The 27,346-nt window shown below is 42.5% G+C and overlaps 1 protein-coding gene across 1 annotated transcript; it reads left to right on the top strand.

Annotated features, from left to right (window-relative positions):
* The first annotated feature begins 1,841 nt into the window (after nucleotides 1-1,841).
* Nucleotides 1,842-27,273, top strand: LOC138952184 (uncharacterized). Its single transcript, XM_070323782.1, has 12 exons — nucleotides 1,842-2,178; nucleotides 2,681-2,820; nucleotides 3,190-3,291; nucleotides 6,126-6,285; nucleotides 7,286-7,331; nucleotides 9,609-9,767; nucleotides 17,926-17,981; nucleotides 20,075-20,212; nucleotides 23,674-23,851; nucleotides 24,424-24,534; nucleotides 25,300-25,518; nucleotides 27,008-27,273. Exons 1-12 carry the CDS (start codon nucleotides 2,006-2,008, stop codon nucleotides 27,227-27,229), a joined length of 1,704 nt encoding a protein of 567 aa, XP_070179883.1. The 5' UTR covers nucleotides 1,842-2,005; the 3' UTR covers nucleotides 27,230-27,273.
* The last annotated feature ends 73 nt before the right edge of the window (nucleotides 27,274-27,346 follow it).

The raw sequence follows: 27,346 nt of genomic DNA, 5'->3' as shown, positions 1-27,346 counted from the left end.
AACCCGGATAATTTTAAAGCACTTGGCGTTATTTTTTCGGTGAATGTATCCGAGGTTGTTTTTCTTAACTATAGAAATAAGTTAAAGGAAATTCAAAAACTTCTGAATTCATGGACCAGAAGGAACCTGACACCTTTTGGTAAAATAACAGTCCTAAAAACCTTGGCTATTTCCAAATTGACACATTTGTTTACTAATTTACCTGATCCAGACGAACAGTTTATGATGGAGTTAAATAATATGTTTTTTAAATTTCTTTGGGATGGAAAAAGAGATAAAATTAAAAGAACTACGGTCACCCAACCCTATGAAGATGGAGGATTAAAGATGGTTGACGTGAAAAGTTTTCTGTCATCTCTAAAAATTGTTTGGTTAAAAAGAGTTGATGGTCTTACTCGATTAATATCAAGATTATTGTTTAAAGCATGTCCATCTGTTACAACAATTAATATGAGAGGAGAGGAATTTGCAAATGTTTTGATGCAGAGAATGGAAAACCCGTTTTGGACCAATGTTTTTAAACATTATAAGAAACTACATGGAAAATGTGACCCTATAACCTTTAACGATTTTGTATCAGAATGTTTACATTATAATGTTAATATTCGGAGAGATAAAAAGACAGTGTACATTCAAAATTGGATCGACAATGGAATAGCTCAGATTGGTCATATTTTGGGACAAAATGGGTACTTATCCTATAATGCGTTTAAAATCAAATATCCAAATGTGCGAGGCGATTTTGTATTGTATCAAGGTGTAATCCAGGCTGTTAAGAAATATCAGAGAAAAATCGGCTTAGAATTTGATAAACATTTTATTATGACAGAGCCCATTGTGTGGAAATGTATTTGTAAAGGTAAGACACAACTTATTTACAAAAAACTGATTGAACATGCTACGATCCCAAAATGTATCGAAAAATGGTCTGAATCTTTAGACTGTTTGTTAGATAAGAAGGCTATTTTTCAACATGTTTTTAAAACAACAAAAGACACTTGTCTGAGATGGTTCCAGTACCGATTATTGTACAGAATTTTGCCCACAGAAAGGTTTCTATTTTTGCGAAAAATTGTGGATACGTCATTGTGTACATTTTGTGGTAGAAATGAAGAAACCCTTTTACATATGTTTTGGGAGTGTGATAAAGTGCAGACTTTTTGGATAAAATTTGTAAATTGGCTAAAGGCGAACTGCACCCATTGCGACAATTTAAAACTGTCTAAAGAACTGGTTCTTCTTGGAGTGGCGAACAATGTAGTCACCGATAAAGCTTTTGATATGTTATTAATCTGTGCCAAACACCATGTATATATTTCCAAAATGAACAAAAAGACCCCTCATTTTCAGACATTTAGAAGAAACTTTAAGCAAAGATTTATTTGTGAAAAGTATAACGCAGTTGTGAATAATACAGTAGATAAATTCTACAAGGATTGGCGCCTGTATATGCACTTTTTGATGTAACCCTTAGGTTTTTTCGTTCTTAAAACCTTTTGATAATGCGACCACCAAACCACTGAACATCCCCCCCTCCCCATTCCATCCTCCCACCCCATGTATGTTGTAATTGTCCAAGTGTGTTTTTCTGTTATATGATTCTGTCCTTTCGGTTAGGTGATGTCCTGTAATGTACAGCATATACATGTAAAAAAAAAAACACTGCACAAAAAGAGAATAAAAAAATAAAAAATAAAAAATATCTTTCTGTAGAAATATTGTTTAAGAACGCAGAACAATGGTGACTGCGCGTGAGAGCGAGAAATAAACATGTTTTAGAATTTTTTTTGTTTAAATAGGACACTCCCTGTCAAAAGTGATGTCTGAGATTGATGCATCTCAGTATCTCTCATGGCAAAGGAAGCCTGACGCTACATGAACTCACTATTGAAGAAAAAACACCTTTAACATAAAATCGCTTTTGGAAATTAGATCATAGGAGATTGTTATCTGGTATACAAAGAAAATCAGTTTGTTTTCTCCGACGACCAGAAAAGAAATCACCATGTTAGGATGGCTTCTTGTCTTTGTCTGTGTGTTTTCTTGGAGCAAAGGCAAAGAATTGATAACTAATGGCGGGTTCGAATCCTGGATGTCCCAATGGGACTGCTGGGAGATGCACTGCGATCCGACCAATGAGGGTCACTCGGGTCAGCACTCGGTCAAGGCCACGGGAAGGTTGGTCAAGGTCAAGGTCTTATGAAGCTGTGGCAAGATCAAAGAGTGAAAGCAATTTGGTTCTTTATGTGTTTAGACATATCCCGTGGAAGTCACTGCCACACTTTCTCACCGTTCAAGCCTGGTCTTCGTTATATTACGTCATACTTGCTTGTGTTATTAATTATATACGATACCGATACATGCACTGCCTGGCAATTAGCTTACGATTAATTTTCTACTGCTGATATGTTGAAGTCACCGAGACAAACTTCGTTTTCGAAATTATTTGTCTCTTCCTCGGAAGACTTGCAGAAGAAGTGACAAAATTGTCACGTGACTCCATTGCAATTATTCACGTTACGACGTCCTTTCTGACTTAGTTTGGCTTTTTGACGTCAGAGATTTCACTTCGAAACAGAGGATCAAAAAGAGACATCTTGTTGTTGATGTTTTTGTTTGTTTGTTGTTTGTATGGACATTGTATCTGTTTAATTGTGTGTCATTATGTGACTCTCTCCAGGCATCATCCATGGGAATCGCCATCACAGTATGTAGCCGTTCAGCCCGGTCGACGCTATGACGTCAGCGCCTACTTTAAACTGCTGAGTGACGCAGGCAAGAGTCACACAGTGCAGTTTCAGATACAGCTCTACTACCCCGGTACGTCTTTCTTTCGTGTCATTTGAAGAGAGACAATGACAATGACAATGACGATGACAATGACAATAATATTATTTATTTAACGAGGGTAATGTATTAAGCAGTGATCTGCTTTTTACATCCAGCCCTCGACCTAAAGAGGGAGTGTCTGCCTGTATGTAAGTCTGTCTCTGATGGACATCCCTCAGTGATGGCAAGAGACAAAAACAAGATAGTATGGGGGTGGGTTGTTTGGGTCGGGATAACAAATCTGAATTAGAATTTTCAATGCGTTATTTACAAAAGTGTTAAGGTAACGTACAAATACACCGATAATTGATGGCACAAGTGACGCGAATATGAGGAATGTCCGTGTGAATGTGTCCCCAGACGGCAAGACAGGGGACATCACTGCAGCGCAGATGACTGACGTCACAGTGTCAGCGGGATGGATTCACGTGCACGGGTCTTTCTCAAGGCCTTCTGACGTGGGTAAGTGTTCGTGTGTCTTCTTGGCCTTTCCTTCACTGGTGTACACCTGACGTCACTGTAGTGCACACGACATACGTCACCAACATGGGGATTGATTCACGAGCACGGATCCTTTTCAAGGCTTTCTGATGAGAGTCAGTGTTTGTTTGGTTCCTCGGCTTAGTTCGGCATCGGGGTCGTGCATTCTTTGCCTTTTTAGCTGAGGTCACTTTAACGCAAACGGCAGACAACAGGGGCAATAGGATGGATTCACGTGCACGGATCCTTCTCCTCTGATGAGAGTCGGTGTTTTTTGCTTTCTTGGCCGTTTCTTCGTTGGAGGTCACTGTAGCTCAAAAGACATACCTGAGTCGCACCAGCTTAGATTCACGTCGACGTTTCTTCATCAAGACCCTGGGATGAGAGTCATTGTTTGTTTGCTTTCTTGGCTGTTCTTAGCCTGGTTTCTCTGTTGGTGTAATGTGTTCGTGTGTTTTGAATCAGTCATGCAATCAGCGCAGTGGACGGTCGTTAGAGTGTAATCAGGACGGTCGTTAGAGTGTAATCAGGACGGAGCCATGTGCAAGGCTCTTCCGCAGCTTCTTCTGGTGACAGTACTTACTTGGATTGTTGACTGTATCTTGGTTTACTTTCTTCTGGTGACAGTACTTACTTGGATTGTTGACTGTATCGTGGTTTACTTTCTTCTGGTGACAGTACTTACTTGGATTGTTGACTGTATCGTGGTTTACTTTCTTCTGGTGACAGTACTTACTTGGATTGTTGACTGTATCTTGGTTTACTTTCTTCTGGTGACAGTACTTACTTGGATTGTTGACTGTATCTTGGTTTACATTCTTCTGGTGACAGTACTTACTTGGATTGTTGACTGTATCTTGGTTTACTTTCTTCTGGTGACAGTACTTACTTGGATTGTTGACTGTATCTTGGTTTACTTTCTTCTGGTGACAGTACTTACTTGGATTGTTGACTGTATCTTGGTTTACTTTCTTCTGGTGACAGTACTTACTTGGATTGTTGACTGTATCTTGGTTTACATTCTTCTGGTGACAGTACTTACTTGGATTGTTGACTGTATCTTGGTTTACTTTCTTCTGGTGACAGTACTTACTTGGATTGTTGACTGTATCTTGGTTTACTTTCTTCTGGTGACAGTACTTACTTGGATTGTTGACTGTATCTTGGTTTACATTCTTCTGGTGACAGTACTTACTTGGATTGTTGACTGTTTCTTGGTTTACATTCTTCTGGTGACAGTACTTACTTGGATTGTTGACTGTATCGTGGTTTACTTTCTTCTGGTGACAGTACTTACTTGGATTGTTGACTGTATCTTGGTTTACATTCTTCTGGTGACAGTACTTACTTGGATTATTGACTGTATCTTGGTTTACATTCTTCTGGTGACAGTACTTACTTGGATTATTGACTGTATCTTGGTTTACATTCTTCTGGTGACAGTACTTACTTGGATTGTTGACTGTATCTTAGTTTACTTTCTTCTGGTGACAGTACTTACTTGGATTGTTGACTGTATCTTGGTTTACATTCTTCTGGTGACAGTACTTACTTGGATTATTGACTGTATCTTGGTTTACATTCTTCTGGTGACAGTACTTACTTGGATTATTGACTGTATCTTGGTTTACATTCTTCTGGTGACAGTACTTACTTGGATTGTTGACTGTATCTTGGTTTACATTCTTCTGGTGACAGTACTTACTTGGATTGTTGACTGTATCTTGGTTTACATTCTTCTGGTGACAGTACTTACTTGGATTATTGACTGTATCTTGGTTTACTTTCTTCTGGTGACAGTACTTACTTGGATTGTTGACTGTATCTTGGTTTACTTTCTTCTGGTGACAGTACTTACTTGGATTGTTGACTGTATCTTGGTTTACTTTCTTCTGGTGACAGTACTTACTTGGATTATTGACTGTATCTTGGTTTACTTTCTTCTGGTGACAGTACTTACTTGGATTATTGACTGTATCTTGGTTTACTTTCTTCTGGTGACAGTATTTACTTGGATTCTTGCCTGTTTCTTGGTTTACTTTCTTCGTCGGTGTAGTGACTTCTTTGGTTGTTCACTTGAGCTCGCTGTTGTGCAAAGGACAGACGTCAGCGCCACTGGGACGGATCCCCGTGCATGTTTCTAGACACTGTGGTGAGATGCAGGATTGTATCTTAGCATAGTTTCTTTACTGGTGTAATGCCTTCTTTGGTATTAATACGGACATCACAGCAGCCCAGACGACCCACGGTAAAGTCCTCTGGACTTGTCAATGTTTATAGTTCTTTTGCAACGTCTTGATATGAACTTGAATGTCCACATGAGTGGTTGCGTCTTTGGCTTTGCTGCTGCTAGCTCATGTTGGAATCTCTTCAGTGTTTGGAGAATGAAGTTTGTCTCGGTGACTTAGTCATATTAACTGTGGACCAGTGGCCTAGTGGATAAGTCATCGGCTTCCTAATCGGAAGGTCGTGTGTTCAAATCCCGGCCGCGGCTGCCTGGTGGGTTAAGGGTGGAGATTTTTCCAGGTAAGCTTATATGCAGACCTGTAAGATCCTGTAATCCATGTCAGAGTTCGGTGGGTTATAGAAACACGAAAATACCCAGCATGCTTCTCCCGAAAGCGGCGTATGGCTGCCTGAATAGCGGGGTAAAAACGTTAAAACCCACTCGTGCAAAAACATGAGTAAACGTGGGAGTATCAGCCCATGAACGAAGAAGAAGAAGAAATAATGTCACCGCCTGGCTTTGCACGAATTTGTATCGTATGTTTTGAGAACAACTTAACTTCAATTTCTGTATTTCACCCTCGGAATAGCACTGACGAAGGCGCGAGTGTACTTCCAAATCGTTGACCCCTCCGTGACGTACCTAATGGATGACGTATCCATCAATGACGTGGGCGATGCTGACGCATACATGAGGAATACCTCTGATCAGGAGATACGTCGGCTACGAACGAGTCCAATTCATGTCAGGTTAGTCACACACCCCGTACACACTAATGCCTTGCAGCAAGCACTCCTTTTTTCACTAACAATTTAAAATCAAGAGCATAATGGTACACTGGTAGATTCGTTAAATCGAAAAAGGAGAATGTGGAAATAGAGGAAATAGGGAGACAGAAGGTGAATTGATCTGTCTGTCTGTCTGTCTGTCTGTGTATCTGTCTGTCTGTCTGTCTGTCTGTCTGTGTATCTGTCTGTCTGTCTGTCTGTCTGTCTGTCTGCCTGTCTGTCTGTCTGTCTGTGTATCTGTCTGTCTCACTCTCTGTCTGTCTGTGTATCTGTGTGTCTGTCTTTCTGTCTGTCTGTCTGTCTGTCTGTGTATCTGTCTGTCTGTCTGTCTGTGTATCTGTCTGTCTGTCTGTCTGTCTGTGTATCTGTCTGTGTATCTGTCTGTCTGTCTGTCTGTGTATCTGTCTGTCTGTCTGTCTGTGTATCTGTCTGTCTGTCTGTCTGTCTGTCTGTCTGTCTGTCTGTCTGTCTGTCTGTCTGTCTGTCTGTCTGTCTGTCTGTGTATCTGTATGTCTGTCTATCTGTCTGTCTGTCTGTCTGTCTGTCTGTCTGTGTATCTGTCTGTCCTATCATGTCTATGTTCTGTGTTCTTGTTCTCTGCACACGCACACACACACACACACACACACACACACACACACACACACACACACACACACACACACACACACGCACGCACGCATGCACACACGCACACACGCACACACGCACGCGCACGCACGCACACACACACAATCACACACATACTGTCAGTCTGTCTGTGCAAGGTCCTCCACACCTTTGCATAGGGTGTTCTTTTTACATTTAGTCAAGTTTTGTTTTTTATTGAACACATGCTTCTATTATAACGTTTACAACGGGCACCAGTAGGAGTTTGCACTGTCTACCGGTTAAGTACTAGTGTTCTGGCTGTAGAAAGTCCCATAATAGTATTCTCATCCCTTGTGAGTGTGTTTTTCAGAGTGAGTACGCCTGGGCACATCTCCAAAAGCGACGTTGTCATCCTTGTAAGTCTCTACACAGTTGTGTTAAGTCTCTTCACAGTTGTGTTAAGTCTCTTCACAGTTGTGTTAAGTCTCTACACAGTTAACTACTGCATGGAGGGAAAAGACATTTAAAGGGGCAGAATTTACCAAATTGACTAAGGCCACAGGAAAAAACGAGACAATCAAAGTATATTGTACCATAAAAAGACAATGACACTTCCTGCAAAAAAGAAACTAGCAGAAAAGGCAACTCAAAAGAAACAAAAGATAAAAGCGTCTTTGATTGAATTTCTCTTTCCGGAAACGTTCCTGTCACTAATTGTTAGCCTGTGAACACACAGATATCCACGTGATATAAGCTTAGGCCTCTCCAAAGCAAGCGACCGTACTCAACACAGCAAATATGAACAGAAATTGATTTTCTAGGTAAACAGAAGAGTGTATGATATGGCCCTCAAACATGTATCAAACTAAAAAACTTAGCACATGAAATGTAAAGACTATACATGTAAAAAATATAAAAAATTAAAAAATAAAAACTCTAATAACAAGAGACAACAAGAAATTCCTCCGAGGTGGGAAAAACACCCCCGTCCTTACCATTCTCACTGCCAGCAACTGAGAAGGTTATTTCCCTTTGACCATTAATATGTCCCTCTATAAGTCCTTGTAGAATCTTAATCCAGCAATAACTCCCTAACCGTGTGTTTGACTGGTCCCAATTTTTGTAAGGACAGTCTCAGGAATGTATAGAACCTGTTCACCAAGTTTGGTGACGATCGGTCCGTTCATTCTTGAGATCTATATGCGAACACAAACACACAAACAAACAAACAAACACATCGACCGAATCCTATACACACCCCTATACCGGGGGTGTAAAAACTATTGCGGAGAATTTAGAATTCGAATGGCGTAGACAGTTTGAATGAAATCACACGACAATTGATGCTTTAGTTTGGGAGCAAAATTTGTCGCAATAGTGTGTGTGTGTGTGTGTGTGTGTGTGTGTGTGTGTGTGTGTGTGTGTATGTGTGTGTGTGTGTGTGTGTGGGGGGGGTGTGTATGTGCTAAGGCCAAAAAGAAAAATATGTCTGTTTCCGGTAACCCGACCGAGCCTATTTTTAAGCGCCGACCCTAAAGGTTTTTTCGCTTTTCGCACCAACAACAAAAAAACGGGAGGTAATCGATCGATGAGACTTCACAATCGAAGAGATTTACCTCCCGTTTTCGTCGTCACGCGAAAAATAACATGGCGGCCAATGACGCCGGGTAAAAAAAAAAAACACGTAAAAAGACGTTAACAAAATGTAAACAAGTCGCGTAAGGCGAAAATACAACATTTAGTCAAGCTGTCGAACTCACAGAATGAAACTGAACGCAATGCAATTTTTCAGCAAGACCGTATACTCGTAGCATCGTAAGTCCACCGCTCGTGGCAAAGGCAGTGAAATTGACAAGAAGAGCGGGGTAGTAGTTGCGCTGAGAAGGATAGCACGCTTTTCTGTACCTCTCTTCGTTTTAACTTTCTGAGCGTGTTTTTAATCCAAACATATCATATCTATATGTTTTTGGAATCAGGAACCGACAAGGAATAAGATGAAAGTGTTTTTAAATTGATTTCGAAAATTTAATTTTGATCATAATTTTTATATTTTTAATTTTCAGAGCTTGTTTGTAATCCAAATATAACATATTTATATGTTTTTGGAATCAGAAAATGATGAAAAATAAGATGAACGTAAATTTGGATCGTTTTATAAAAACATTTTTTTTTTTACAATTTTCAGATTTTTAATGACCAAAGTCATTCATTAATTTTTAAGCCACCAAGCTGAAATGCAATACCGAAGTCCGGCCTTTGTCGAAGATTGCTTGGCCAAAATTTCAATCCATTTGATTGAAAAATGAGGGTGCGACAGTGCCGCCTCAACTTTTACAAAAAGCCGGATATGACGTCATCAAAAGTATTTATCGAAAAAAAGAAAAAAAAATGTCCGGGGATATCAATCCCAGGAACTCTCATGTCAATTTTCATAAAGATCGGTCCAGTAGTTTGGTCTGAATCGTTCTACACACACACACGCACAGACAGACAGACACACACACATACACCACGACCCTCGTCTCGATTCCCCCTCTATGTTAAAACATTTAGTCAAAACTTGACTAAATGTTAAAAAAAGGTAAAAAAATAAAAAATAAAAAAAAGACCGACCGACCCTATTTTTTTCGGCGATGTTACCGGAAACAGACATATTTTTCTTTTTGGCGTAACGTATGAAGCATTGTCCACAGGTGACGCAGAAGAAGAAGTCGTTCCCCTTTGGCACGTCGGTACGGTCGCCAGTGTACACGAAGGGACGGGTCAACAAGTACCGTGACTTCATTCACAACAACTTCAACTGGGCTGTGCCAGAGTGGTACCTCAAGTGGCGCATGATGGAACCCACCAGGGTAGGTCTGTTCCTCTGGCTGGTGAATTGCTTTTCGTAATGGTCGTTCCTTTCTTTCGTTACACTTTCCTTCCTTGAAAGGATAATTGTCCTTGACCTTGCACTTACAAGACGAAGAAGAAAGTGACTGCGGGACCTAAGGCCACACAAAATATAGGGCCTATATGTTGGTTTCGGGTAACGTGACCACCAAAAAAAGGGTCGGTAGGTCGGCTTTTTTATTTTATTTTTATTTTTTAATTTAGGAGGTTACTTCCCTTAGTCTCAGTATGGTTCGCAAAATGTGCCAAAAGTTAGTTGTTGTTTTTTTAAATGAAGAAAAAGGTTTTAGGGTCGGCGGGAAAAAATAGGGTCGGTCGGGTTACCCTAAACCAACGTATATTATAAGATGTTTGATGGGTTGTTGACAGACCAGCTTTTTTGTCTGTCCGAGGGGGAGCATATCGTCTTTTGTTTCATATTTATTGACCAAGGCCGAAGGCCGCGGTCAATACATATGAAACAAAAGTCGATATGCCCCCCGAGGACCGACAAAAAAGCTGGTCTGTCAACAAACCATCAAACATCGTTTTTGTCATCATTTTGGTAGTGAGAAAACAAGTGCACAATCAACCCAGGGAGCCATGCTTTGAAATACGGGTCCCGTGCTGATAACCACACGGGTCCCGGTTTGATAACCACTGGCAATCAAAGATGGCGTGTGAAAGCAACTTTCTGTGTTTTTGAGTTCATTAAATGAGTTGGGATGAATATGTCAGGTTTGAGGATGCACAGTTCTGTAGGTTCATCTCGGTATTCCACCCCCTCGGCTTTCTGTTGTAAATATTAAGCTGAGTGATCGAATGTGGAAGCTACGTTTGGTCAAAGGTCACAGAAGATTTGCGTAGTGCAGCGAAGGAAAGAATCGCGATCTTGTTTCCGACTCCGTACCTCTTTGTTTTTCATTGCTTTTATTATTGTTTCTTATTTGTGCTTCGTTTATCGATACAACGTCTTGTGCACGGGTCAAAATGTGTGTGTCAGGTGTCGTTTTACTTGAACTTGACTGTGACGTTCGTGTTTCTCCGAACGTCTGTGTATCGAAACACAGATCGATACACGCACTCCATGACTTTGTAAGAAGACATAACATATCGGTAGGTTTCATTTGTTTGTGACGAATTTATTGAAGTAGTTTTGTTTTTTTGTTTACTTTTGCCAGTTTGCCAGTTGGTTTTTGGAACTTTGCAAAGCAGTGTCTTGTCGTCTGTTTAGGTCTGGGGAAACGCCAATGAAAAGAGCCGAAGAATCCTCGAGCGTTTCTATTGGGTTTGCTTTTGATTATCCATGTAATATGGCTTCCTGCAACTATGGTAACCGGGGATTTATTCCCCGGGGAACATGAGATTTATTTCCCAGGTGCTTGTGAATGAAAACTCGTGAAAATGATGACAATTTTGTTTGGCCTAAGTGAAACATTATACTTAGTTGAAAGGAAGACGGTCCTCGTAGAAGACAGGGAGGGCGGGAGCGTGGGCGGGGTTTGGAAGTTTGGTTTCAAGACGTTCCAGTTGTTATTACTACTTCAATGGCTTGGAGAATAATAACACGCAAAATGCATGAAAGCACAGCTACGTTTTATATCTTCATCTGCACTCAAAACTGAACTGTTCCATTTTTTAACACACTTGTTGTGACCAGTGTGACATAGTACATCATTCTCCTAGCAACATGTGTAACCATGGCAAACACCAGTGTGACATAGTACATCATTCTCCTAGCAACATGTGTAACCATGGCAAACACCAGTGTGACATAGTACATCATTCTCCTAGCAACATGTGTAACCATGGCAAACACCAGTGTGACATAGTACATCATTCTCCTAGCAACATGTGTAACCATGGCAAACACCAGTGTGACATAGTACAACACTCTACTAGCAACATGTGTAACCATGGCAAACACCAGTGTGACATAGTACATCATTCTCCTAGCAACATGTGTAACCATGGCAAACACCAGTGTGACATAGTACATCATTCTCCTAGCAACATGTGTAACCATGGCAAACACCAGTGTGACATAGTACATCATTCTACTAGCAACATGTGTAACCATGGCAAACACCAGTGTGACATAGTACATCATTCTACTAGCAAAATGTGTAACCATGGCAAACACCAGTGTGACATAGTACATCATTCTCCTAACAACATGTGTAACCATGGCAAACACCAGTGTGACATAGTACATCATTCTACAAGCAACATGTGTAACCATGGCAAACACCAGTGTGACATAGTACATCATTCTACTAGCAACATGTGTAACCATGGCAAACACCAGTGTGACATAGTACATCATTCTACTAGCAACATGTGTAACCATGGCAAACACCAGTGTGACATAGTACATCATTCTACTAGCAACATGTGTAACCATGGCAAACACCAGTGTGACATAGTACATCATTCTACTAGCAACATGTGTAACCAAGGCAAACACCAGTGTGACATAGTACATCTTTCTACTAGCAAAATGTGTAACCATGGGAAACACCAGTGTGACATAGTACATCATTCTACTTGCAACATGTGTAACCATGGCAAACACCAGTGTGACATAGTACATCATTCTCCTAGCAACATGTGTAACATGGCAAACACCATTGCAGGGGTGTACCTTAACTTTTTTTGCTACCGGCCAGGGGGGCCGGTAAGTCAAAAATTGAACCGGCCCCCCCAAATCCCAACCGGCCCCCAACTTGCCGGGATTTCTTACAACCGCCCCAGCGGCTCGTCGCTTGCTAACTACATACACAAAAGACGTACATTCATACTTATAATGCATACATGTGGATTTGCACTACTAATAACTACCACAAACACACAGAAAACTTGATGACTAAAATGCTATGTTTTAATATAATGATAATTAACCTTGTTTTAATAAAGAATTTAAAATAAAAGCCGCCACAAAGAAACAAGAAATCAAAACCACATTCACACCCTGTCACACAATCACACACTAAACCTCACTAAAAGTTACCCCCTTTATGTACCCCAACCACACAATTTACAAAGTAATTTACTATGGAACTTTACTTACCACATAAACACACACTACAAAAGAGTAAATCAGCATTTTTTTTTAATTTAAATTATGTTTTTTGTTGTATAAAACCAAGTATAAAAAACTGACTACAAACAAAACATTTTTCCAAGTTGCTTTCTTGTTTTGTTTCTTTTTCTTTATGTCTGTGTTATTAATAGTACTGTAAAAGTTGCATACCAGCCAAATTTACCACAGCTTGAGTCATAAATAATCAAAAGCATTACATTTCATTTCTATTTCCTAATGAAAACAAACAGATGTTCAGATTTCCTGATCCTAGAATTGTTCACAGGTGATCTTTATGCTTTTGATTCAGCAGAGTTGCATCCCTTGTCCTATTGTTGAAGGTCTGTCTTTTCTTATTTATATAGTGGATCTGGGTGGGTTTTTTTTACTTCCTTAGTTGAAGGGAAATAATTGACAGCAGTAGTACTGTCACTACTTGTACTAAGTTGGTCAGCAAAGCTGGTGTTAACATATTTGGGAAAACGGTCTCAATGAGTATCCCTGCAGTCAATGACATAATTATATATATACATTTCCCAGAAACTGGATCAGTGGTACATAGCAGGCACATCAAAGGAAAAATACAGAGGGCTAGGGGGAATATGTTTGCTCTGGATGGGCGGTCAGATCAAAGGCAGATGCATTGTAAAAGCTGGTTGGCCTTGAGACCTGGGTCAATGACCATTACTTGCAATCTGAACACAGCTGCCTGTCGAGACACTGACCTTCTTACTCGGGGTCAATGACCGAGTTTTTATCTGAGAGGAAACTGTTTTACAACATGTGAAAGTCTCTGAAGGATTGGTGAGCGCAGGATAAGATCAGAGAGGGGGTGAAGTGAATAGCGCAAAGAGGGGGGACGGAGGGGGGGGTTTAACTATTTTGACTGCTGATGCAATCGCCAGCGGCTCGTGGCACTGGAGGGGTGATGACACGGTCAAGTGAGGCGGAGGGGGGTAGCTGTCCAGCCAATGTGTCTGACATTGATTGATGGTAGTCCTGAGTCCTCAAAGTGGGGGGAAGGGGGGGGGGATGAGTGGGCAGTAGAGAAGTGACAGATTTTGAGATCGCCCGCAGAGATATTTGTTCGCCGGCCGTTCCGATTGACTACGTTGCCTAACGACTTTGTACTTCAGCAAAATTTGAACTCGCCCGGCGGGCGATTTCAGAGGAATTTCGAACTCGCCCGACGCGATTTGAAGTCGCCGCTGGCGAGCGGGCGAGCGCCAAAACTCACCCCTGCCATTGTGACATAGTACATCATTCTACTAGCAACATGTGTAACCTTGGCAAACACCAGTGTGACATAGTACATCATTCTACTAGCAACATGTGTAACCATGGCAAACACCAGTGTGACATAGTACATCATTCTACTAGCAACATGTGTAACCATGGCAAACACCAGTGTGACATAGTACATCATTCTACTAGCAACATGTGTAACCATGGCAAACACCAGTGTGACATAGTACATCATTCTACTAGCAACATGTGTAACCATGGCAAACACCAGTGTGACATAGTACATCATTCTACTAGCAACATGTGTAACCATGGCAAACACCAGTGTGACATAGTACATCATTCTCCTAGCAACATGTGTAACCATGGCAAACACCAGTGTGACATAGTACATCATTCTCCTAGCAACATGTGTAACCATGGCAAACACCAGTGTGACATAGTACATCATTCTCCTAGCAACATGTGTAACCATGGCAAACACCAGTGTGACATAATACATCATTCTACTAGCAACATGTGTAACCATGGCAAACACCAGTGTGACATAGTACATCATTCTCCTAGCAACATGTGTAACCATGGCAAACACCAGTGTGACATAGTACATCATTCTACTAGCAACATGTGTAACCATGGCAAACACCAGTGTGACATAGTACATCATTCTCCTAGCAACATGTGTAACCATGGCAAACACCAGTGTGACATAGTACATCATTCTACTAGCAAAATGTGTAACCATGGCAAACACCAGTGTGACATAGTACATCATTCTACTAGCAACATGTGTAACCATGGCAAACACCAGTGTGACATAGTACATCATTCTACTAGCAACATGTGTAACCATGGCAAACACCAGTGTTCAGTTAAGAGTTTGGGACAATATAAGATGTTTGATGGGTTGTTGACAGACCAGCTTTTTTGTCGGTCCGAGGGGGAGCATATCGTCTTTTGTTTCATATTTATTGACCAAGGCCGAAGGCCGCGGTCAATAAATATGAAACAAAAGTCGATATGCCCCCCTCGGACCGACAAAAAAGCTGGTCTGGCAACAAACCATCAAACATCGTTTTTGTCATCATTTTGGTGGTTCAACATTAAGTGAAAAATCAACACAGGGAGCCATGGTTTGAAACGCGAGTTCTGTTATTATAATGCATGTTCGGGGCCCCAGCACGTTGTTCAAAGCTGGCGTGCGAAAGCAACTTACTGTGTGTGATTTGAGTTTATAATGTTGAGACAAGTATGTCAGGTTTGAGGATGCGAAGTTCTGTAGGTTCCGACTACAGAGTGGTGTGTGAAACCAACAGTAAGCGCCTTTGAGACGATAGTGCCCACATGTTGCATTCGAGCGATGGGATTGTCGTATTTCAAACGAGGTGATTTGCTTGCACAGTCAGCGTTGACCATCTCACAACAGATCTGTTATGTGGATTATCGTGCGACGTTCGAGTCGGGGGGCAAGGAATCGCAGGAAGCAAAGATGAGTCTTTTTCCATTGTCACCTTTCTTTCCGGTTGTTGGTGCATATAATATTGTGCGGACAAAATGATGCGACGGCGAGTGTTTTTTGCCTCCAAGATTTTGTGGTGTGGGTATTGTTTTGCTCGTTTCATACCCACACCAAAACCTGAAACACACCCCACCCCACCCTCCCCCTCCCTCACAATCAGTCCATGAACACAAACACTGACACACACAAATTAATGATCAAGTTACCCCCCCCCCCCCCAACCCTTCACTTGCACACCTGCAACGCAGACGATCATATTATTGATTAAATATTCATATAGGTCAGTGTTGGGTTTTTTGTTCTTGTTTGTGTTATTGCAGAATAGGTTTTCTCTTATTGCTACACGTGTCTCTTCATTACATTTCACCATCGCCCTACCACCCTGCCCCTCTCGGTATTCCACCCCTCGGTTTTTAGTGGTAAATATTAGTAATCGAATATTGAAGCTACGTTGAGTCAAAGGTCACAGAAGATTTGCATCGTGCAGCACTGCACGAATTGGGTCAAAGGACACAAACGATTTGCGTCGTGCCGCGAAGGAAAGATAATCGCGATCTTGTTTCTCATTGCCTCTCTGTTTTTCATTAGACTTGTCATTCTGCTTGCTCGGCTTTGTCAGATGTCTTCATTTCTTGTTGCTATATTCTTTGCTTTTTTATTATTATTTTTTTATTTGCGCTTAGTTTATCGATACAACGTCTTGTGCATGGGTCAAAATGTGTGTGTCAGGGGTCAATTGGTTTGACTTAAACTTGACGTTCGTGTTTCTCCAAACAGAGATACACGCACTCCATGACTTTGTGAGAAGATAAAACATATCGATAGGTTTCATTTGTTTGCGATAAAGCATAAATGTATGACCTTTGATGAGGTAGTTTTGTTTTTTGTTTACATTTGCCAGTTTGCCAGTTCGTATTTGGAACTTGGCGAAGCAGTGTCGTCTGTTTAGGTCTGGGGAAACGCCAATGAAAAGAGCCGAAGAATCCTCGAGCGTTTCTATTGGGTTTGCTTTTGATTATCCATGTAATATGGCTTCCTGCAACTATGGTAACCGGGGATTTATTCCCCGGGGAACATGACATTTATTTCCCAGGTGCTTATGAATGAAAACTCGTGAAAATGATGACAAAACTGGTTATTTAATGGCATTGTCATCATTTTCACGAGTTTTCATTCACAAGCACCTGGGAAATAAATCTCATGTTCCCCAGCCAATAAATCCCCGGTTACCATAGTTGCAGGAAGCAGGTTATACATATATAATCAAAAGCAACCCCAATAGAAACGCTCGGGGATTCTTCGGCTATTTTCATTGGCGTTTCCCCAGACACGACACTGCTTTGCAAAGTTCCACAAACGAACTGGCAACTGGCAAAAGTAAACAAAAAACAAAACTACTTCATGAAAGGTCATAAACTCATCACAAACAAATGAAACCTAGCGATATGTTTTGTCTTCTTACAAAGCCATGGAGTGCGTGTATCTGTGTTTCGATACACAGACGTTCGGAGAAACACGAACGTCAAGTTCAAGTCAAACCAATTGACCCCTGACACACATTTTGACCCGTGCACAAGACGTTGTATCGATACACGAAGCGCAAATAAGAAATAATAATAAAAGCAAAGAAAATAACAACAAGACATGCAAACATCTAACAAAGCCGAGCAAGCAGAATGACAGGTCTAATGAAAAACAAAGAGGCACTGAGTCGGAAACAAGATCGCGATTCTTTACTTCGCTGCACGACGCAAATCTTCTGTGACCTTTGACCCAACGTAGCTTCCACATTCGATCACTAAGCTTAATATTTACAACTGAAAGCCGAGGGGGTGGAATACCGAGATGAACCTACAGAACTGTGCATCCTCAAACCTGACATATTCCTCCCAACATTTTATGAACTCAAAAACACAGAAAGTTGCTTTCACACGCCAGCTTTGATTGCCAGTGATTATCAAAACGGAACTCGTGTGGTTATCAAAACGATACTCGTGTTTCAAAGCATGGCTTCCTGTGTTGATTGTGCACTTATTTTCTCACTACCAAAATGATGACAAAAACGATGTTTGGAGGTTTCTTGTCAGACCAGCTTTTTTGTCGGTCCGAGGGGGAGCATATCGTCTTTTGTTTCATATTTATTGACCAAGGCCGAAGGCCGCGGTCAATAAATATGAAACAAAAGTCGATATGCCCCCCTCGGACCGACAAAAAAGCTGGTCTGTCAACAACCCATCAAACAACTTATAATGTTATACACACGTATATGTAGAACGCTCCCTGTATGTTTCAGGGCCAGATTGACTTCCAACCGGCGCTTGATCTCATCAATGGCCTCAGGGCACATGGGTCTGTTTACCGTCATGTTATATTTTATGTCACACTTTGGTGTTTTTATGTTTTTACTTAGACACACCTCATTATGATACAACAACTCTATAGACAGGGACGATTTCAAAGACTGTACGATGAATAATGTCGAAAAATTATAACCATGGAAAGAAAAAGCAACAAGTCGCGGAAGGCGAAATTACTACATTTAGTCAAGCTGTGGAACTCACAGAATGAAAGTGAACGCACTGCATTTTTTCACAATGACCGTAGTCTGCCGCTCGTGCAAAACGCAGTAAAACTGACGAGACTGTTTAGCGCGGTAGTGGTTTCGCTGTGTTGCATAGCACGCTTTTCTGTACCTCTCTTCGTTTTAACTTTCTGAGCGTGTTTTTAATCCAAACATATCATATCTATATGTTTATGGAATCAGGAACCGACAAGGAATAAGATGAAATTGTTTTTAAATCGATTTCGGAAATTTAATTTTGATCATAATTTTTATATTTTTAACTTTCAGAGCTTGTTTTTAATCCGAATATAACATATTTATATGTTTTTGGAATCAGAACATGATGAAGAATAAGATAAACGTAAATTTGGATCGTTTTATAAAAAAAACAATTTAATTACAATTTTCTGATTTTTAATGACCAAAGTCATTAATTCATTTTTAAACCACCAAGCTGAAATGCAATGCCGAAGTCCGGCCTTCGTCGAAGATTGCTTGGCCAAAATTTCAATCAATTTGATTGAAAAATGAGGGTGTGACAGTACCGCCTCAACTTTTACAAAAAGCCGGATATGACGTCATCAAAGACATTTATCGAAAAAAAGAAAAAAACATCCGGGGATATCATACCCAGGAACTCTCATGTCAAATGTCATAAAGATCGGTCCAGTAGAGTACTCTGAATCGCTCTACACACACACACGCACACACACACACACACACATAATGTTAAAACATTAGGTCAAAACTTGACTAAATGTAATGAAGGGTAAAACGCCTACTAAGTTCGTGTATGAAAGTAATCAGAGTACTTGACATGTATATGACTTGACGTTTTTACATTTAGTCAAGTTTTGACTAAATGTTTTAACGTAGAGAGGGGAATCGAGACGAGGGTCGAGGTGTATGTGTGTGTGTGTGTGTGTGTGTGTGTGTGTGTGTGTGTGTGTGTGTGTGTGTGTGTGTGTGTGTGTGTGTGTGTGTGTGTGTGTGTGTGTGTGTGTGTGTGGAGCGATTCAGAGAAAACTATTTGACCGATCTTCATGAAACTTGACATGAGAGATCCTGAGTATGGTATCTCCAGACGTTTTTTTCATTTTTTCGATAAATAGCTTTGATGACGTCATATCCGGCTTTTCGTGAAAATTGAGGCGGCACTGTCACGCTCTCATTTTTCAACCAAACTAATCTTCGACGAAGCCCAGACTTTGGTATTGCATTTCAGCTTGTAGGCTTAAACATTAATTAATGAGTTTGCTCATTAAAGTTGTCATTAAAATCGATTTTTCGCAAACAGATTTAAAATTGATTGCATCGTATTCTTCATCATATTCTGAATCAACAAGATATTACATATGTCATGTTTACTCTTAAAATGTGATCACAATTAACGAAAATAGATTAATTAGTCTTACGATAAAAATTTAAGAAATCGATCGAAAAATGATTTCATCTTATTCTTTATCATTTCCTGATTCCAAAAACATATAGATATGATAGGTTGTATTCAAAACAAGCTCCGAAAGTTAACAAGAATACAGAAAATCGCGCTTTCTTGCGTAGCACAATACGCTACCGCGCTATTCTGGCGTGTTAATTTCACTGCGTTTTGCACGTGGAAGGTGAGCGATTTCCTTCTCGCGGGGATTGACGAAGCTGTACTGTCTTGGTGAAAAACTTCAGTGCGTTCAGTTTCATTCCGTGAGTTCGACAGCTTGACTAAATGTAGTAATTTCGCCTTACGCGACTTGTTTGTTTTTTGTTTTGTGTGTGTGTGGTTTTTTGCGATAAAATGTCTCTGATGACGTTATATGCGACTTTTAGTGAAAGTTGAGGCGCCACTGTGGCGACCTCAATTTTTCAAGCAATTTGATTGAAGGCTAAAGGTGCGAGGCCACAACCTGGTGTGGTCCAAGGCGGAGTTCATCCCGGGGTGGGTCAAGCAGCTGTCGGGACAGGAGCTGCGTCAGGTCGTCTTGCAGCACATCCAGGACACCATGAACGCCACCAGAGGCCTGTGAGATCCTTGCTTTTATCATTCGTACAGCGGTACTTCCCTTAACGACCCCTCTATATGACGGCTCCCTCAATACAGTGGTACTTCCCTTAACGACCCCTCTATATTACGGCTCCCTCAATACAGTGGTACCTCCCTTAACGACCCCTCTATATGACGGCTCCCTCAATACAGTGGTACCTCCCTTAACGACCCCTCTATATGACGGCTCCCTCAATACAGTAGTACTTCCCTTAACGATCCCTCTATATGACGGCTCCCTCAATACAGTGGTACTTCCCTCAACGACCCCTCTATATGACGGCTCCCTCAATACAGTGGTAACCGGCACGGTTGGCCTAGTGGTAAGGCGTCCGCCCCATGATCGGGAGGTCGTGGGTTCGAACCCCGGCCGGGTCATACCTAAGACTTTAAAATTGGCAATCTAGTGGCTGCTCCGCCTGGCGTCTGGCATTATGGGGTTAGTGCTAGGACTGGTTGGTCCGGTGTCAGAATAATGTGACTGGGTGAGACATGAAGCCTGTGCTGCGACTTCTGTCTTGTGTGTGGCGCACGTTATATGTCAAAGCAGCACCGTCCTGATATGGCCCTTCGTGGTCGGCTGGGCGTTAAGCAAACAAACAAACAAACAAACAAAATACAGTGGTACTTCCCTTAACGACCCCTCCATATGACGGCTCCCTCAATACAGTGGTACCTCCCTTAACGACCCCTCTATATGACGGCTCCCCCAATACAGTGGTACCTCCCTTAACGACCCTTCTATATGACGGCTCCCTCAATACAGTGGTACCTCCCTTAACGACCCCTCTATATGACGGCTCCCTCAATACAGAGCTACTTCCCTTAACGACCCCTCTATATGACGGCTCCCTCAATACAGTGGTACCTCCCTTAACGACCCCTCTATATGACGGCTCCCTCAAAGCAGTGGTACCTCCCTTAACGACCCCTCTATATGACGGCTCCCTCAATACAGTGGTACGTACTTCCCTTGAAGACCCCTCTATATGACGGCTCCCTCAATACAGTGGTACCTCCCTTAACGACCCCTCTATATGACGGCCCCCTCAATACAGTGGTACTTCCCTTAACGACCCCTCTATATGACGGCTCCCTCAATACAGTGGTACTTCCCTTAACGACCCTTCTATATGACGACTCCCTTAATACAGTGGTACCTCCCTTAACAACCCCTCAATATGACGGCTGCCTCAATACAGTGGTACTTCCCTTAACGACCCTCTATATTACGGCTCCCTCAATACAGTGGTACTTCCCTTAACGACCCCTTTATATTACGGCTCCCTCAATACAGTGGTACTTCCCTTAACGAACCCTCAATATTACGGCCCCCTCAATACAGTGGTACTTCCCTTAACGACCCCTCTATATGACGGCTCCTTCAATACAGTGGTATCTCCCTTAACGACCCCTCTATATGACGGCTCCCTCAATACTGTGGTACTTCCCTTAACGACCCCTCTATATGACGGCTCCTTCAATACAGTGGTACTTCCCTTAACGACCCTCTATATCACGGCTCCCTCAATACAGAGGTACTTCCCTTAACGTCCCCTCCATATGACGGCTCCCTCAATACAGTGGTACCTCCCTTAACGACCCCTCTATATGACGCCCCCCTCAATACAGTGGTACTTCCCTTAACGACCCCTCTATATGACGGCTCCCTCAAAGCAGTGGTACCTCCCTTAACGACCCCTCTATATGACGGCTCCCTCAATACAGTGGTACCTCCCTTAACGACCCCTCTATATGACGGCTCCCTTAATACAGTGGTACTTCCCTTAACAACCCCTCTATATGACGGCTCCCTCAATACAGTGGTACTTCCCTTAACGACCCCTCTATATGACGGCTCCCTCAAAGCAGTGGTACCTCCCTTAACGACCCCTCTATATGACGGCTCCCTCAATACAGTGGTACTTCCCTTAACGACCCCTCTATATGACGGCTCCCTCAATACAATGGTACTTCCCTTAACGACCCCTCCATTTGACGACTCCCTCAATACAATGGTACTTCCCTTAACGACCCCTCTATATGACGGCTCCCTCAATACAGTGATACTTCCCCTAACGACCCCTCCATTTGACGGCTCCCTCAATACAGTGGTACTTCCCTTAACGACCCCTCTATATGACGGCTCCCTCAATACAGTGGTACTTCCCTTAACGACCCCTCTATATGACGGCTCCCTCAAAGCAGTGGTACCTCCCTTAACGACCCCTCTATATGACGGCTCCCTCAATACAGTGGTACTTCCCTTAACGACCCCTCTATATGACGGCTCCCTCAAAGCAGTGGTACCTCCCTTAACGACCCCTCTATATGACGGCTCCCTCAATACAGTGGTACTTCCCTTAACGACCCCTCTATATGACGGCTCCCTCAAAGCAGTGGTACCTCCCTTAACGACCCCTCTATATGACGGCTCCCTCAATACAGTGGTACCTCCCTTATCAACCCCTCTATATGACGGCTCCCTCAATACAATGGTACTTCCCTTAACGACCCCTCCATTTGACGGCCCCCTCAATACAGTGGTACCTCCCTTAACGACCCCTCTATATGACGGCTCCCTCAATACAGTGGAACCCCCCGTTTAAGACCTTCAAAAATCCGAGAAAATCAGGTCTTAAACAGGATGGAGTCTTAAAATAGGGGTATATGTACAGAGGTTATTAAAAAAAAGTCTGAGAAAACAGGGTTTTAATTGGGACGGAGTCTTAATTTGGGGGTCTCAAAAAGGGGGGGGGGGGTTCCACTGTATTAATTACAACTCATTTTTCACGGACGGACTATTGCTCCTTCTTTGTCTAAGTAATTCGTACCTCTATGATTCACCCCCTCTTTGTTACCACATACGACCGACGATCAGATGACTTATAAGGACTTTTTTCAAACTGATCACAGCATTTTCTTGAAACATAACTTCCCAAGACATTGATTTTATACCAAGTGACAGGTACAGATCACATCAGTATCGGGTCATCTCGTAGAAACTAATATTCGGCTATGTAAAGAAACGGCGACAGAGCAACGGAAGAACAAATATTAAAGTAATATGTATGTTGGCGCATGCATAATTGAGTTTGAGAGTGAGTTAGTTGGCGGACGACTTACAGAGCTAGGGCGAGTAAGTCAGTGATGGTGACAGTGAAACAGCGGGCCAGGAGGTGAGCGAGTCGGTGAATGAGCAATGGAGTTAATGTTCAACTGATAACTGTAAGAATTTCAGTGATGGGGACAGGGAATAAGCAGGCCAGGAAGTGAGCGAGTAGGTGAATGAGCAATGAGTTAATGTTCAGCTGTTAACTGTAAGAACATCTCAGGCTCGTGAGACTTCAAACTGAAGTAAGCTACAGAGTTCCATCCACTTATGTTATGTCTCAGCAGGAGCTTACACTTAGATGTCACTTTTGCGTGTTTTGCTTTAGGCTGGAGCATTGGGACGTGAACAACGAAAACCTGCCAGACCACGGGAAGTGGTACCAGGACAGACTACACGACCCTGACTACAACCTGGAGCTGTTCCGCATCGCTCACCGGGCTGATCCCAGCGTCAAGCTCTTCCTCAACGACTACAGCGTCGTCAACGCTGATGAGTCCACTGATGTGAGTCACGAAAGGACACTTGCAGGCGATTGTCACTACAAGTACACCGATGGGGCTGTATATGTTGTTTAATCTAAACCTGAAGAACACAACTGCATCAGTAAAGTTCATACCAAATACGTATTGGCTTTCGATTTGACAGAATCTCAAACTACCAGAAAGCGTGCAGATTCAAGCAAATAAGCTAAATTTCAAGAACAGAGTTTTGCAACAAACTTAAACATCTAGGTGCTGATAATGAGAAATCGCAAGTAGTGCATTGGTTTAATAAGTTTGAGAAACTCACTTGTTCGCCAGAATTGTTCCTGCACCAACAGCACATTAATACCGTCGATATTCCCTAATTGCGTTAAGCTTTGCAATCTGTGGGGCAGCACCCAGGACCTCATAGACCGACAGCTCACTTTGTCAACATCACGGGCCAACAAATTTAGACACAACCATCATCGAACGCTGAAGCTTTGCGATATTACACGCAGCTCAATTCATATGAAGCCAAGAGACTGAAAACGTATAACCGTGTTTATCGGAGTTCTAAATAATTGCGCGTTTCCTCTTCTCGTTGTGTGCAGGAGTACCTCCGCCAGGCCCAGCGCTTCAAGGCGGCCAATGTGGGTCTGTACGGGATGGGCGTCCAGTGTCACTTCGGGGATGAACGCATGCCTGACCCTCATGCTATCAAGGTGATCTACATTCTTGCGTTTCTTGGTTTAAACAAGACTTTATTCAATTTGTATCATGACATAAACAATATATAGCATTTAGGATTTCTAACTCAAGCATAGTGCTTATTTTATGCATGCAATCCTAGTGAAAACATAACAGTGGTAAGCATGACTCTTGCGTTTCTTGGCCGAAGCAAGCAGGCATATGTCTATCGCAAGCTGTCACACGACGGTGAAGGCTTTCCACTGGGAGGAAGCGACCCGGATTTCTCAGCAATGGGATAATGAAGTAATCAAATCAGGCTTGACAAGACTAACGTAGGTAACAGCCAATACAGTAACAGTTCGATGCTAACGTAGGTAACAGCCAATACAGTAACTGTTCAATGCTAACGTAGGTAACAGCCAATACAGTAACTGTTCAATGCTAACGTAGGTAACAGCCAATACAGTAACTGTTCAATGCTAACGTAGGTAACAGCCAATACAGTCACTGTTCACGCGTAAAAGTATACTTTCAAAATGCGAAGACGACAATATGGACCATCTTTCTAAGTTGAATTCAACAAGGCGAAAAAACAGTCCGCTCTAAACTCAGGCCTAGATAGAGGGCTTGACTTTGCAATAGTTCATCTGTTCATAGCCAGGTCTTGCTTAGAAGTGTGACGTGTATGCAGTTCAGGAATACCAAAACCGATTCGTCATGGTGGCGAGAACGGCTATGTTTACTTTTGAAATCGTGTCCAACCTCCATCTTTGTTTTATTCTTTCCTCGCCTGCCAGCGGCGTCTGGACACACTGGCCAAGGCCGGACTGCCCATCTGGGCCACAGAGCTAGATGTGGGGGCAGCAGACGAGAACAGGAGAGCGGACTACTACGAGCACGCACTGAGAGCTGTGTACGCGCACCCCGCTGTGGAGGGCATCTTGATGTGGGGATTCTGGGACCAGCAGCACTGGAGGGGTGAGAAAGGGGCACTGGTCAGAGGAGATGACCTGCAGGTGGGTTGGTTCAAGGCCACGTGCGCACAGAAGCCCCGGTAGTGTCTGGAAGGTGTGTTTTCAGAAGCCCTGGTGGTGTCTGGAAGGTGTGTTTTCAGAAGCCCTGGTGGTGTCTGGAAGGTGTGTTTTCAGAAGCCCTGGTGGTGTCTGGAAGGTGTGTTTTCAGAAGCCCTGGTGGTGTCTGGAAGGTGTGTTTTCGGGAAGGTTGGCTCAAGGCCACATGAGCACAGAAGCCGTGCTGGTGTCTGGAAGGTGTGTTTGTGGGAAGGTTGGCTCAAGGTGACAGGCGCACAGAAGCCCATGTAGTGTCTGGAAGGTGTGTTTTCGGGAAAGTTGGCTCAAGGTGACAGTCTGGAAGGTGTGTTTTTCGGAAGGTTGGCTCAAGGTAACAGGCGCACAGAAGCCGTGCTATAGTGTCTGGAAGGTGTGTTTGCGGGCTGGATCCTGGAGTGTGTCTTTTCTGTCTGGACGCATGCGTGTGTATTTGCGTACGTACGTGCATGTGTGATCTTCGACTAATCACATTTTCTCTTTTAATTTCTTATTCCTGGGTCGGGCCGCTATTTTCTCCCCCCTTTCCTAACCTAGATGGTGGGTTCAAGTGCTAGTCTTTCGGATGAGACGAAAAACCGAGGTCCCTTCGTGTACACTATATTGGGGTGTGCACGTTAAAGATCCCACGATTGACAAAAGGGTCTTTCCTGGCAAAATTGTATAGGCATAGATAAAAATGTCCATCAAATACCCGTGTGACTTGGAATAAAGGCCGCGAAAGGTGAACATTCGCCTAACAGGCTTGAGGTTTGCTGGTCGATGTGAATGCGTGATATATTGTGTAAAAAATTCAATCTCACACGGCATAAAAGCGCTTTGAACTTCGGATAAGGCGCTATATAAATAAAGAGAATTATTATTATTATTATTCTTCATTATTTCACTTCTTGTACATGCCCACATCGTTCTTCTCATTTTTAGCTTATTTTCCCCCTTATTCTTCGCTCGCGGGGTATCGGCAAAGCAATGTCTTCCTGTAATGCAGTGCATTCAGTATCACTCTGTGAGTCTGACAGATTGACTAAATGTGACCCTCCACCACGAAATGAGTCGCATGTCACCTTTGCATGATTTTCATATTTTTACATTTTCATGAAGAGTTTTTTATGCTCTATCCAGTGGTGAAACCCGTTTTAGAAAAGAGCGAAAACTGTTTGAGTTATAAGCCTGTGACTAAGGTGACCCACACACTGTTACCAGACACTCCCCGGACTTATATTACGCCTAGCGCAGAACCGCGCGAGGTGACATGCGACTCATTTCGTGGTGGAGGGTCACAAATGAATAAAATCGCTTCCCGTGACTTGTTTTCTTTTGGAATAAATTGTTTATTGATGTTTTTGCTCCTTTGTAATTTTTTTTTTCTTTTAACTGAAAATAAAGCTAGTTTGCAATCTTCATTTTTTGCCTATCATTCTCTTGTTTCTTGTGTTAGCTGACCGCAGCAGGACGTCGTGTCCTTGACCTTTACAACAACCAGTGGATGACGGACGAGTCGCACGTGCTATCCCAGTCAGGTGACAATTTCACAGTGCAAGGTTTCCATGGCGAATACGAGGTGCGCGTCTTGTACCAAGGGAAGGAACTCAGCAATCTGAAGAAAACGTTCACTCTTGGAAAGGGAGACTACACCGTCAGCATTAATGTTCACACATGATGAAGCGTTTAGAGTTTGTTGAAAAAGAAGTTTCGAGGACTCAAGCGAAGACCTTCATGAAGAGGTGTGTGTGTGTGTGTGTGTGTGTGTGTGTGTGTGTGTGTGTGTGTGTGTGTG

Source organism: Littorina saxatilis, linkage group LG17 (genome assembly GCF_037325665.1).
Source record: "Littorina saxatilis isolate snail1 linkage group LG17, US_GU_Lsax_2.0, whole genome shotgun sequence".
In the NCBI taxonomy this organism is placed as follows: Eukaryota; Metazoa; Mollusca; class Gastropoda; order Littorinimorpha; family Littorinidae; genus Littorina; species Littorina saxatilis.
The sequence above is the reverse complement of the archived record's forward strand: the minus strand, read 5'-3'. Positions and strand labels throughout refer to the sequence as shown.

Bases quoted from the DNA above. Each gene is read 5' to 3' on its own strand.
- LOC138952184 (XM_070323782.1), top strand. From the start codon at position 2,006: ATGTTAGGATGGCTTCTTGTCTTTGTCTGTGTGTTTTCTTGGAGCAAA. The intron at 2,179-2,680 runs GTTGGTCAAGGT...GACTCTCTCCAG, and splicing joins TCGGTCAAGGCCACGGGAAG to GCATCATCCATGGGAATCGC. The intron at 2,821-3,189 runs GTACGTCTTTCT...ATGTGTCCCCAG, and splicing joins GATACAGCTCTACTACCCCG to ACGGCAAGACAGGGGACATC.